The sequence below is a fragment of the Hipposideros armiger genome, unplaced genomic scaffold (assembly GCF_001890085.2).
Source record: "Hipposideros armiger isolate ML-2016 unplaced genomic scaffold, ASM189008v1 scaffold_71, whole genome shotgun sequence".
Lineage (NCBI taxonomy): Eukaryota > Metazoa > Chordata > Mammalia > Chiroptera > Hipposideridae > Hipposideros > Hipposideros armiger.
In genome coordinates, this window is record NW_017731421.1 from 28,520 (window position 1) to 42,922 (window position 14,403).

The following is a 14,403-nucleotide window of genomic DNA, read 5'->3' on the forward strand; positions in this document are numbered from 1 at the left end:
AGTGGCCCAGAGAAACGGCAGAGCACCGGAAACCAGGACTTCTGGCTTGTGTGCCATTGCAGTGGGCCTACTGTGTGCCTAGTACTCTGTTAGGAAGGGGCACAACATGGATGACAAGGAGGCCACAACCCAATGTGGGAGTGGCCAAGAGTCTAAAGTTTAGACGACAGGCTTAGTGAGGCCAGGGTCATGTCTGCTTTGCTCACTGCTGGTTCCCTCGTGCCTCGTGGAGTGCCTGAGACACAGCAGGTGCTCAAAGCCAACAGCATGCACCTGACCGAGTCTGAGCCCCAGTTCTGCCAAAGTCTACAAGGGGGATGGGGACGTGCCTCTCCAAGGACCCAGCAGTGGCCTTCAGCCTCATGTTCATGAAGCCCCAGGCCTTCTCAGAGGTTCCATGAGGTTTTCTGCCTCCTGCCGTCTCTCTTGGTGGCCCTCCCATCTGCCCATCACTCCCACCCCTTACTCTATGAGTACAGACATAGGGATAGCGCCCCTCCTAGCTCCTCAGCAAGCCCGTGGAGCACCACGGGGGACACTGGAAGGCACCAGCAGCCACTGTGTTCTCCTGACTGGCCTTGACTGTGCGATGCAGACACCCACAGCCTCCCTGGGGCTCTGGGCTGGGTGCGCCCTGCCTGCTGCCTGCTTCCAGCCTGCCCCTCTACACACAAAGCACTGCCTGGCTGAGAGGACCCCGCGCAGGCCAACTGGATTATCTGAGTGAAAAATGGAGAGCGCAATGAGCTCCCGCTGCCACTGCTGATCCTGATTTTCCAGAACACGGGCCTTGTCTGGCTGCACGTCCGGCTGGCTGTGGTTATCACGCCTCTCCCACCCTTCATCTGTTCCCCTCAGGGCCTTGGGCACATGGCTGGAAGGCCTGAAAGAGCTTTGCCTTTGAGGACAGACTTAGGTAAAGTGACTTGCCCAAGGTCACAGAGCTAGCTGGTGAGTGAGGGCTAGCCAGAGATCGGGAGCCAGGGCGCTTCAGTATGAGCAGCACACTGGGACCTGTGCACCGGAAGAGCCCGGCAAAGGCTAACTGATGAGCTGCTCAGTTCGGCTTCAGTTTCACTGCCCTCCCCATGAACCCCAACCCTCCCTGCTAATTTTAAATCCTAAGGAAATGAAAGTCTGTGCTTGCTCACTGAGAAAGCTGGGCGTCCCTAACACACATTCCAGCCCACAGGGCGCAGAAGGGCGCTTAGGGTCGCTTCCTCATCCTAAGGGTTGCCAGCTGGCCTTGTCCTAGGAAGGTGCCGCCTCGGTGATGTTCTAGGAAGACCGGTTGGCTGGACTGCTGCCGAGAGGCTGTGTGGGTGGCAGCACCCAGGGGCAGCTGCACACCTGGCATCTCTGGGCCTCTCATCCAGCTGATGAGAGGGTTAGACAGGATCTAGGTTCCCTAATGCTTAAAATGCTACATTCCTGCCTGGGGTGGGGCTCAGACAACCTCTGCAGACCCTCCCAACACTGAGGGCCACGAGCAGGGCCGCGAGAAGTAGTGGGACTGGGGTCGGGGGCTCTCTGGCAGGAGGCAGGGTGTGACAGAGTCATCGCTGCATTGCAGTTGGCTGTCCCCGCCGCCAGTGTCCCAACTCACCCTTCCTCCGTCTCGTTGATGATGTCACAGATCTCCATGTTGAGGGCCCAGTCCTCGCTGTGCAGGGAGCCATCTGTAGCTTTCTCTGAGGAGAAGAAACCACAAGTCACGAAGATGACAAACTCAACTAGTGGGGTGGGGGTGTGTGGTGAGGGGTGTGGGGTGGGAAGAGATGGCGAGGGAGGACAATGGATGCCTTCTGGGCACCCGGGATGGGCCAGGCACTGCGTTCTCTACATTGTCCCATTTTGTCACTTAATTCTTATTAGTCACACGAGGCTTGGGAGTACCACTGTCCTTTGACTGCTGCGGAAGCTGTGGCTCAGAGTACCAAACGGATGTGTCAGGCCTGCTGCAGGCGCTGGGGATGCAAAGGCAGACCTGATGGACACGGTCTCCACCCTACGGCTCCCAAAAGGCCGAGGCTCTGCACCCGGGCCTGTCAGGGCAGAGATAGGCCACCACCATGTAAATGGGCAGGGCCCTTTTCTGGTCAGGCAGGAAGGCCCATCCTGTAGGGCAATGCCTGGGCTGGGCCAGCACAGTCAGCTCCCTGTAACTGTGGCTTCTGTGACCCTGGTTTTTTTTTTTGTTTGTTTTTTTTAAGCTGAGCCATCCTGCTACCTGTTGGCAGCTCAGCGGCTGCTCAGCTCGGGCTGGACTCGAACCGCTGTTGCTCAGAGCTCAAACTCTTGAGCGAGCTCTTAACCAACTGAGCCACTCGGCCGGCCCTGTGACCCTGGTTTTGAAATTAGCCTGACTTCATTCCACCCTGGGTCCTACCTTGGGTCCTGTGGCCAGATGGATGCCAGGGTGGCCCAGGACCCACGCCAGGCAGCTGAGGCATCCAGACAGGGACCCAGCAGCAGGATGGGCTGCTTTATTCCCTAGATTACGGCTGGGGGAGGGGGTGAGGAAGGGCTCCCTTTAAAAGAGTTGAGAGACAGACTCGTTCACCTCACAATTATGTCCTGAGTGTGGCTTCTTTGTGTCACACTCCTCACACACTTACTGAGCCACGTGGGAAGAACCAAAGAGAGCTGGACAAGTGCCCCTCTGAGCAGAGGGGGTGGACCCTACTCTGGAGGGTTTGAGGGGCAGTGGCTCATCACCCCTGCAGAACCTGCTACTTCTTCAGAAGCTACTTCTCAGGGGTCCCCAGTCACACCGGCCAGAAGGATTAGCCATCCCTGACTCCTGGACGACCTCCAACTGGCCACAGAGTGCTGCTAATTCCAGCGCCTGCCTCTCTCCATCTCACCCATTCTCTGTCGCCCTACCCTCTGTGCTGCCACTCAGCCACCGTCCCTCTGCCTCACTCCTCCCATCCATTCTCCCTGCTGCCCACAGTGAACTTCCTGAAACTTGAAGGGGACGGTATCCATCTGGGCCGCAAATCCTTCAAAGGCCCCCTAAGCCTAAGCTTAGCCAGGTCTCCCGATCCTTCCACAGTCGTAACGCTTTAGCTTCCCTGAGTTATACACTGCGTAACACCAAATACCGTTAGCTGTTTCCACAGAGAATGTGATTTAGCTTCACAGCCCTATAAGCTGCACATTACCGGTGACTAATGAGGAAACTGAGGTATAGCGATGTCACATGGTGGAAAGGGAAGAGGGGCCATTGATGCCACTGACCCCATCTCTCATCAGGGGTCAGGGAGCTCCGCTTTTCAACAAGAGTCCTCCGGAACGGAACACTCAGGCCATCTGCCCCTCATCCTGGACCCCTGGCTCCACAGAGGCCTCGCAGTGGCTCCTCAGATCCCCTTACGACTCCCCAGTGACCCCTGAAAATGATGGACACCTCTCTTCTCCTGAGGGAGAGAACACACGGTTGTGGAAGGGGTTATGATCCAGTAGGCTGTCAGGGGAGAGCTGGGATATTCAGAAGTCAGGAATGCCATCCGAAAGCACCAAGGTGGGTGCAGAAGGACCTGGAACAGAGTCTGATGCCAACCTAGCACAGCTGGCAAGTTCCTTAGGCCCGAGTGCCAGCAGTGGGCAAAGCCATTCAGAGGATGCAGAGTTTTTTGGGGTAATGGTGAGGGGGATGGGGGATTTCAGTCAGCCTAAATAGGAAAGGGGAGACGAAGAGGCAAAAGGGAGACAAGACTCAGGTGAGCAATTTCAGCAGAAGAAAGGTGAGCACAGACCTGGACGGGCCCAGCCTGCCCATCTATCACCGTCAACTTCCTTCAGGTCTGGCAGCAAACCACAGGACTGGGAGAGATAGACGACTTCCTTAATCAAGGTTTCTACAGAGTAGGTGTGTTCTATTAAGGGCAGAAATTTAAACCCACAGGAATCTGGGGATATTTGTTTTGTTTTTGTGTTTAACCACAAAAGTAGCTCAGCTTGCTATTTTAAGAAGGAGGAATAAAAACTCTGACAATGGTTACCAGTTCCAAGAGAAGGACAGCTGACTTCCTGACCTCTGAGCGGTTGGCAGTAACCTTCAAAGCCCCCGGTAGCAGTTCTGCCCTTGTCCCCAGCTCCTGAGGAAGCCAGGCCCTGCAAACCTCCACCAGCCGCATTGTTGTTTAGGGCTGGCTGGCCTGTGGGTTTGGATCACTGGGCGCCTGCCTGTCTGCTCCGTAGCCTGTCCCTCCATGTTGGGCTTGGTGCAGACACCACCCCCAGAGGGCTCCCGAGACTCCGCTCGGTGCGGGATGAGCACAGTCAGGTTGGACAGTGGCACAGGTCTGCAGGGAGAGCAGTCTGGCCTCCCCTCTCCACTTGGAGACCATGGGCAAGGATCCAAGCCCTCCGAGTGTCCGTTTTCTCACTTGTCAAACCGAGATAAGACTGCAGGCTTCACGGACGTTGAAACTTTTCAGCCAGATAACGTATGCGCAATGTCAGGGAACAGCAGTGACCAGTAACTGCTAAGTGCCGAAACTACGACTTTTTAAAAACTGCACTTTCCTGGCCCAAATGCAGGCAAGACTGGCCACCAAAAGCATGGCAGCTCCAGGCCCGTGGTCCCCAAATATCTGGAGGACAGCAGGCCCTCCCAACCACAGGGGAAGTCCTGCTTCTTCCGCTGCTTTGGAGGAGGTCATTTCTGTGGTGCTCACTGGAGCTGTGGCTAGTGTCATGGATTTGAGGCTCACTGACCTCCTACTCCCCAAGTCAGCCAGGAGGGGAGCAGCCTACAACCTTCTCCCCACCCTGCACATTCAGACAGTCTCCACGTCCTATAGATTCCAGCTGCTCAAAGAATCTCAGAGCTGCCCGCAACTCCATCATCACTGTGGCAGCTTTGGCTCAGGCCCCGTCACCACCTCCAGGCCTGGACCATCACCTCCACACTCTTCAAACATAAATCCAACTAGTACTTTTCTGTCTAAAAATTGTCCAGGGCCCCCCTTCCCCTCATTGCCTGAGGATCAAAACCTGACCTCTTCAGAGGCTGAGAGGGACATTCAGTGCTGACCTTGGCCACGGTCAGCTGTGTTCTCCACACTTGTTCTTTCACACCTCTGCCTGGCCTCTGTCTGGAATGCCTTTCTTCCTTTCAGTCAGGCGCCAGTTCACAGGTGACAATGACGAGCACGAGGACTGGCACTCAGTATGCACCAGGCATGGGGCTCGGCCCCGCACCACAGCTCTTAGATGGAGGATGACCTAACCGAGGGGCGCAGAGATGTCAGTGACTTGCCCCTGGTCACACAACTCGTAAGTAGCAGAGCAGAGATTTGAACCCAAAGAGGCCTGGCTCCCAAATCCAGGCTCTTAACCACTGTTCTGTGCCTCTCAAACACACTCAACATTTGTCCAGGCCCCGGGAGACGGCGGTGAGCAAAACTGACCAGGTCCTGCCCTCAAGAGGTTTACAATCCAGGGGGAGGCCACTACTGAGATGACAAAAGAAAAAAATGCCGTGACAGCAAGGACCAGGCGCTGACACAGGCAGCACAAGGGCTGCGAGGTGTGGATGTGCCGGCTATTCCCTGCTCCTCTTTCAAGGCCCTAGCCCAGGGCCAGCCTCTTAGCGCTGCCTCCAACTGGGCAGACTGTGCCACCTGTCATCCTGCACTGTGACAGTAACATTCTGAATAACAGTGACAAAATGACCAGCACTCACTAAACATCAGCCTGTGCAGGGTGCTCAGTGCACCTCCTCTGTGTCACCTCCCCACAGTCCCCACCCACCATACGTGGGGGCAGCTCAGCCCAACCCCCAGGTCTGGAGGGGGAAGCAGCGCTCTACCCTCCGGGAGGCGTCCCTACCTGCCTCGGGTGGACTCGGAGCTCCTGGGGGGCCTACCCTCTGGTGGGATGAACAGCAGAGGTCTGTTCAACGTGAGCTGAAGGGCTGACGGCTCCACATGGCCTCGCTGCTCCAGGTCAGTGCAGAGTCCCCTCTGCACCCCCACCCTGGGCAGCATTCACTGTGTGTCACTGACTCTAAGATGCCTTTTCCACTCCTGAAACACTCTGACATTAGGAGGTTTCTCATAAATGACGACCTGTCAGAGCTCAGCTGGCAGCCTTGTCTTTTTACACTGCACAGCACCTCAGATTCAATGAGACACGGGATGTAAACAGCAGGGGCTCTCAAGGCCGATGCTGAAGTCCACCTGGTCCTGCCCTGGACCATGACCAAGTCTAGGGCATGGGTCACGGACCCAGGGGACAGGGACAGCAGAGGAGCTAGTTGGCCGTGATAAAGAAAACAGTGACACGCTGCGCCAGCTCTCGGCGGCTCCCGCTGGACTTCTGAGTCCTCCTATGGCTGGCACCCCAGCAAGGGCACAGCCGTTGCCTTTCTGGACCACGTTTATTGAATGCCATCTTTACACCGTTAAAGTCACCTACTCATATCACTCAAAGGATCCACAGTAAACCTTTGTGAAGACTTCCTTCTCGTGTTTACTGTTGTCAGGCTTTAAAACACATCTGTACAATTTTTTAAAGTGTGTAATGGTGTTGTGGTTGTAGCTTGCTTTTTTGTTTTTAAATAATAACCCCATTCCATATTTTTAGAGACACTGAAATATTTATGAACGAAATGATATGATGTTTGGAATTTGCTGTGACACCCACAGCTCTGCTGGTGTTACCTCCCCACCCGCCATCTGCCTCCATCCCTAGGCCCCCTTAGCCCACCCGCCCTCCCTTCCAAATGCCCCCTGCATGCCTCTTCCGGCCTGTCTGGACTCCTCCCACCCATCTCTCTGCCCTCCCACAATGCTCTCGGAGCTGCTGCCTACCGTTTGCCCAGCCCTGTGCTAGCTGCTAGAGAAGCCAAGATGAAGAAAAACAGTGATTAGGGTAACAGCTGGACAAACACTTTGAGTGCAAAATGGCTAAGTGAGCTGACTGACATCAGTCCAAGGTGCTGTGGGAGCCGTGAGGAGTGAACACCTGCAGAAGGAACCGGGACGGTTCAGCAATGAGGAGCCATCTGAGCTGAGCAGAGAGCATGAGTTGCCAGGTTGGGAAAGGTGGAGGAGGGACGGTCCGGTAGAGGAGTAGCATTTGCTGAATGAATGAATCGATGATGAATCACCAAGGAGGAAAGGAAGAAGAGAAGAGGGGCTTGAGGGTCAGTCTCAGGGACTGGGGAGAAGCGACCCGAGCGAGGCTGAAGGTCCCATGAAGGAGTGAGGCAGCCAGAGGAGAATGGAGTGGCTGCTGAGGCAGAGGGAAATATGCCGGTGGCTCAGGACAGACACCCTATGCTGGAAAGATGGAACCAGGCACGGAACCATAGCAAGACCCACAGTGGCAGATGCCTGCCTGGCCTACCCAAGAGCAGTCCCTTCCTTTTCACCCGCCCAAAGCAGCAATCCCATCCCCTTTGCAGCGCCTGGTCCAGAAGTGGACAAGTGACCCAGTTCTGATCCTTGGGGAGAAAGAGGGTATCTACTGGGCAGCAGTGGCGGAAGGCGTCCCTTCTGGGGCGCAGAGGCACAGCCTAGGGAGGGGAAGCCTTTTATCCCCCTTCTCCTTCCTTCCTCTCTTTTGGGAGGCTAGCGTGGGAGCAGGGGGACTTGACCTGGAGCCGAGGAGGTGACAAGCTCAGGAGAAAGCACCAACATGCTAAGGACAGAGAAAGAAAGAGCCTGAGCTGTCACACCGACCCTGAGCCCACCGACCTGCAGACTTCTTGTTAGGTAAGCAAAGCGCGTAGTGGCGGGCTCGGCTGTGGTGGCTGGGTCTCCCGTCACCTGCAGCCAAGGTACCCGACTGATATTCCTCATGGTGGCTTCAGTTCTGCTGCCCTGGCTTCCCCACAGGAGTGCTGCGCTATGGAACCAGAGCTACCCTGGACTTCATGGGAGCTTGCTGGCAGGACGCTGGGTGGAGACCCAGCCCAGCTGTTCTCCCCACTCCCCTTCCCACCAGCCCAGGCCTCTGCCGGAGCCCCCAGTTCTCGCCATTCAGGCTTATGTGCTGGTGAGCAGGCCGGCCTCCTTCCAGGGATTGCTCCTTCCTCTTCACCTGAACTCAAGCCCCTAAATCCAGCTCAGGGTCAGGCCTCCCTGTGGAGCCTGCCCGGATCCCCCAGAGGGCCTGCCCCTTCATTCAAGGGGTCAGCAGCACTTTGCACAGACAACTGTAAGTTCTGTTTAGTGCAGTTGTTAAAATAACTCTATAGTATTGATTTCTTTGTTTCTGTCTGTGTCTCCCTTTAGGCTGTGAGCTCAAGGGTGGAGATTACAGTTCACGAGTTGCCAAATTCTCTACACTAGACTTGTTTGCCACATGACTGAAGGAAGGATGTGGCCATATTCACCAGGACAATAAACCTTTAGAACACTGTAAATGGCATACTCTCACCCTTTCGGCCCATTGATCCCTTAGTAGCTGATGTGTAAAAGTCCTAATCTTTCTTCCAATTGGCAGTCCTCTGAACGTTGTGAGAATGTATCATGTCCCTCTTTAATCTGTCTTCCATGCTAACGTCCTCGGTTCCTGTGACCACTCCACTCAGGGCATGACCTCCAGAGCCTTCACCATTCTGCTCGATCCCGTCGGGATGCAGGCCAACTGGGCTGTCCATCTGGACACGCAGTATGAGAACTCGCTCACCTGCTCACACTGGATATGGCGTTTGTGTTAATGTGCCTGGGACTACATTAGACGTTTATTGGACCCACCGCATGGAGCTACTCAGTTTGTCACGGTGAAAGATGCTGGCCCACAGGATTTAGCCTCTCTAGTCTCCAAGTGGCCCTGTGGCCCAGTTCTGGCCACTGAGACATAAGTGGAATTCTCTTGGGCAGCTCCTGGGGGGAGGTTTTGCTCTCCTGAGAACAGAGGCCGTGGCAGCTTATGTCTTCACCAGTGCTTCCTGCTAAAGGAGGACAAGCACCAGGATGGAACCAACGCACTAAAGGGCAGGGGGAGGAAGAAATATAGAACAGATTCATTCTAGATGAACCCAGGCATTTTCATCAAAAGGAAACCCAGCGGGCGCCTTTCAATTCTAAGGGCAAGCAACGAGGGAGAAAAGTTAGGAGTATGGGATCTCGGCACAGACAGATCCCAGTTCGGGTCCTCCCTTGAGCCCTCACCAGGGGTGTGGGCAGGGTGAGTTCTCTGTGCCTCGCTTCCTCCTCTGTAGAATGGGGACAACGAAAGAGCTCACCTTGCAGGGTTGTGTGAGGAGGAACTGAGAGAATGCACTTCAAGCGCTCTGCATCCTACTTAGCACACAGCAGACACCAAAACAAACATTATCGACTGCAAAAGTATCAGCCAAAAATTGTTTGAGAATTTCAAGCACTCTCGTAAAACAGATTTTTCAATCACATACATGCAGAATCCATTTTTTTTCCCGCCCCAGCCAGCAAACTGTCTCGAAGCCTACTTTTCAAATGAACAACTCTTTCCAGACCTAGCTTGGAAAGTTCCACCAGTTTCCTAAGTTGCTGAGCAGTCCTTCTTCAAAACCCTGGCTGCCTCTCCCCTGCCATTTTATAACCACAGGCCACAAGAGGATCTCTAAAATACTTTACAGAAGACAACCCATAATTTTAAAGTTGATGTAACTAACTATAGTACCTAACTGAAGAATACTTCAGTAGATGGAGGAGGATTCTAGAAAGCTATACAGGTAAGAGTGAGCAAAGCTGTGAAAGCAGAGGCTTGAAGTGGCCGGCCAAGGTGTATATGACAGTTTTTCTTCCTGCCCCAATCTGTGAGTGTGAAAGATGTCACCGATCCCCGCCCCGCCCCATCAAGAGGGATTTAGTTTAAGGGATTGGCTCATGCGATCATGGAGGTTTGGCATGTCCAAAAATCTACAAAGAGGCTGGCAGGCTGGAGACCCAGAGAACAGATGCAGCTCATCTGCTAGCATCATTCCCTCTTCTGGGAGGCCAGTCTTTCTTCTATTAAGGCCTTCAACTGATTGGCTGAGGCCCACCCACATTATAGAGGACAATCTGCTTTACTCCATGTTAACCTCATCTAAAAAGTACCTTCAAGGGCCGGCCGAGTGGCACGTTGGTTGGGAGCTGGCTTGGGACGCCACAGGGCCCCGGTTTGGATCCCACATGAGGGCCAGTGACACTGCCCTCTACAGCTAAGATGCTGAACAACAGGTCAACCTGGAGCTGGGCTGCCATGAGACGCCGGAGACGGCGTAGGCTGCAGCCCCTGCTGCAGTGGGTTGCCATGGGCTACCGTGAGTAGCCAGCAGCCAGCGTGAGCGGCCAGCAGCCGCAGTGAGCGGCCGTCCAGAAGCCGGCAACTGATCTGCCTCGCCCGGGAAGAGCACAATGATGGTGCCAACTTGGGCCAGTGAAGCAACGTCCTCCACAACTAGACTGAAGAACAAAACGACAGCAACTTGTCTGTTCCCCTCCCCCCAATTCCCCAGCACTGTTCCCATCCCCCAATTCCCCCAATTAAAAAAAAAATCTTTAAAAAAATAAAAAGTACCTTCAAGAAATATCTAGAATAACGTTTGACCAAATATCAGGGTCCCATAGCCCAGCCAAGTTGACACATAAAGTTAACCACCCCAGGGGTTTATATTAACCAATGCAAACAAAACCCAATCCAACAGGGGACAACTCTGTAGGTCTTTACACTTGCCCTGTGTCAGCTTCCTGTGGTCTGGCCGGCTCCTGTCTCCTCTCCCTCTCCACTGATTACTTCCTTCCCTGCCTACCTCCCCATCAGGATCAGAGCCCAGCTCCTGTCCTTGGGTCTTGCACACCAGTTTGGCTCTCCAGGGCACTTCTCAGGGCTCTATGAGTTGTCAAGTTTCCCACGTCCATCAAGCCATAAGTCCCATGGAGGTCTGTCACTTGTCTGGGGGACACAGCTGGGGAGGGGCGGAGCTGGTATTTGAACACAGGTCTTCTGATGCAGGGTCCAAGCTCTGACCCTATTCAGGTTGTTTATATCCGAATGACCAAAACGTGCTACCCCGGATCATGTTAGGTGGGCTCACGGGCAATCTTAAAAGATATTTTTAGTTACATATTTAATTTAACATAGAACAGGAAAAAAAAAAACATGAGCTAGCTCATCAAAGTAATGATTTCATGGATATAATTACACAGGATGAGGTCAAATTTTAAAAGATGAGCCAACAAAAGGAAAATACTATGAAAATAAAACTAAAGGTGGCACGGAGGCAGATACAAACCATAAAGGAGGTGTGTGAAGGACAGAAGTCTGGAGAGCACTGGCCTAGATGGAGACCTGGGTAAGGAGATGAAGCGTGAACTTGTCCTGAATCCCCCTGCTTCTCATGGGGTGATGGCCCCAAGCTAATTAGAAGACACTGACGGCTTTTGTTTTTTTTCCTAAGTCCAAAAGAGCGGAAATCCGGGACTTTACTCTTATTTCTTTGACTCAGTGAGGGAACAAAACCTATTCACAAACCTATTCACCAGTTCTAGCCGTAGGGTCAGTCAAAGGCTCTAATTCCCAAGAGAGAACTGGTTCCACCCCACAGCCTGAAACCTGACCTGTCTGTGAATGTGGCTTCCACCCAGCCTGTGACCGCTCATTCCCAGCGATGCCATGACCAACACAGAGGCTGCACTGCAGTCAGGGCCCTGGGTTGGCGGCTTGGCTCTGTCACTAACTTAGATTGTGCCCCAGCAATGACGATCACACCAGTAACAAAATCACAATGGCTAACGATTATGGACACTTACTATCTGGCAGGTAACAGGGCACATGTTTTATAACACAACACAACAACCTCCCAACACAGCATCAGAATTCACTGAACTCAGGGACGCCAACTCTACGGGGCTCCACCCTCAACAAGGGATGGAGTCGGCAACAAGGCTTGCGAAGAGATTTTTTTTATTGTACTCCGGCAGTTTACAGAAATACAAGCTGCTAATATTGGGTCATCAATAATCACACCAATCAGTGGTACTTCTGCCTCTTTATCTAAAACAAAAATATGGAATACCGAGGGCAGGCATTCTTCCTTTAATTCTACTTTTAGAGCCTCTTCTGCTCTAAATTTCAGTGGCTCTGGGGAGTGCATCTCATCTTTCCTGTCATTTCGTGGAGGTCCTGGGTGAGTCACAGTCTCTAGCTTCCCCTCCCTGGGCCTCAGTCTGCCCTGTAAAATGAAGACGATGGACTGAAACAGAGGTTTTCAATATGCAGTTTCCAAATCCAGTAGCATTAGAATCTCCTGGGAACTTGTTAACAATACCAACTCTAGGGCTCCACCCCAGACCTGCACAGTCAGGAGCTCGGAGGTGGGGCCCAGCTGCCTTGCTTTATAAGATCTGCAGGGGATTCAGATGAGAACCCTCGGCTAGAAAAGCCCTGGGGTAAAGACGCTTCTAGCAGTGAAACTTGGTTTGTGCTCTAAAGTATTATGATTTAATAGCATTCTCTTAGGACAGAGTATTTCTTACCCAAGGCAGGCAACCCTTTCAGGGTAAAAAGATAAGCTGTTTTCTTTGACCATCTAAGGCCCAGAGTTCAGGTGAGCTTTTCAAGAAAGCCTCAGGTATTTATGGCTGACTTAGGAGGGCAGAGTTTTGTTTTGTTTTTAAGTAGTAAGTCTCGAATTTGGCATGTGATGAAAGCAGTGATATCTGTAGTTGAAGAAATAAAGATGAAAGGAGAGCTGCCTTCTTTTCAGCTCCGAAACAATGACTCAGGTGTGTGTGGTGTGGGGGAGGAGGAGGAGGAGGAGGTAGGGCCCTGGTGGTCCTGAAAGGGCCGCTTCCCGTCTCCGGTCCGGAGCTTCCTGGTGATTTGGAAATCCTCTACTGCTACACCCCTCTTGGAGAGATGTGATTACAAAACCTCAAAAGAGCCACAAACAGCCACGGTGACAATTACAACACAGAACTGAGTTGACAGACTTAAGTTAGGTTTGGCTTCCAAGATATTAAGAATGGAAAGAATGTCTTGTCTAAAAGATCCAATTTTCCCAATCGGGATTTCGGGCTAAAAACCCTCAAAAAAGATGAAGAGAGAATTTCACAGTACTGCCTGCGGTTTCCTCAGAAAGAAGACCCAGCCAGACTCCCTGAAGAAGTGTCAGCTGCTTGGGCCATGGCCTGTGGGTCGTCCCAGGGTGGACGCCGGAATGAGTACCTATGAGACCAACTCCACAGCCATTTCCAGGGACTCACCAGCCTCCCTTACTGAGTGTAACTCAGTAACACTGACAATAAGTATTATCACTGTCTTTTACAGAGCACTGGCCATGTGGCAGGCACTGTTCTAAGTACTTGACATTTATTAACGAGTTTGATCTTCACAACAACCCCATGGAGGTAGGGACCTTTATTATCCGCTAATTACAGGCGAGGAAACATCGGCAGAGAGAGACAGCGTCACAGGGCTATTAAGTGTTCCGTCAACAGGGAGCAAGAGAGTCAGGAGGCCTGGGCTCTGAGGAAGCCTGTGTCTCGGGCCAGAGGCGCTGGGCTGGCCGATCTACTGAGAAATAAGGGAGGCTCAATCAGGTGGTTTCTAAGATCACTTCCAGCTAAGAGCGTCAGCAACTCTATGCGGTCGAGCTGATGCTGGTGGGTGTGGGCTGCCCAGAAAGATACGTCCTGAGATCTTGGTCTCTAAGGCTGGCCGCGTCGTCGAGCGGGTTCCCAATGTCAGGCCCGGGGGAAGCACGGCTGCTTGGCCCCCTTCCCGCAAGTCGCTGCCCAGACGCCAAGCCCTAGTCTCTGATCCTGGGAGAATTAACTTCTAGCCCTTCTCAGGTATCCGTATCCGGAGAGCCTGGCAAGCCAGGAAAGAGACTGCAAGAGCCCAGGTTGCGCGACCCGCGCTGGGGAGGCGAAGAAATAAAAAGTCGAAGGGCGCAAGGACTGTAAAAACCTGGCAGTCCCTTTAACCCTCTAAACTTTCTCCCGGGATTCGCGACCCCAGCAGCCACGCATTGGCTGAGCCGCGAGCGGACCCGCCCTCTCTCTTTATCTATTGGCTGTCGCAGGCACCCATCACAACCCGAGGCTCCCTAATGGACCAAGGCTTTTGTCAATCAAGATGGGCGGGAGAATGGGCGGGGCCAAGCCCGGGAGAGACGCGCCAGCCTCGTTCCCTTGCCCCGCTTCCTTGCGGTGTGTGACTGGGGACTTGAGTGAGCCCCGCGGGGTCCGAGGCCGGGCGCGGAGTCTTGCGGCGGGGCTGGCCGAGACTCCAGAGACTCACCGATGCGCTGTCCCACCGGAGAGCTGAATGGGTTCCCCAGGAGAAACTCCATCGTCGCGGCTGCAGCTGCCACCAACCCGTGGAATCAGCTGACAGCAACCGCCAGCGCTGCCGACCCGTCACGTGATGCGCCGGATGGTCCGCGAGGTGGCGCCGGTGGGGGCGGGGCGG

At 53.6% G+C, this 14,403-nt stretch overlaps 1 protein-coding gene across 2 annotated transcripts in view; it reads right to left on the reverse strand.

Annotated features, from left to right (window-relative positions):
• Positions 1-14,403, reverse strand: part of TOM1 (target of myb1 membrane trafficking protein) — a 34,659-nt gene extending 20,256 nt beyond the window's left edge. Inside the window, exons 1-2 of one of the 2 annotated variants that reach the window (XM_019642592.1) lie at positions 14,233-14,403; positions 1,607-1,691 (exon numbers count right to left, since the gene is read on the reverse strand). In XM_019642592.1, the coding sequence (XP_019498137.1) occupies positions 1,607-1,691; positions 14,233-14,284 (137 nt within the window). In that variant the 5' untranslated portion in view covers positions 14,285-14,403. The remainder of the gene's footprint in view (positions 1-1,606; positions 1,692-14,232) is intronic. The other variant, XM_019642591.1, reaches the window with a different exon arrangement.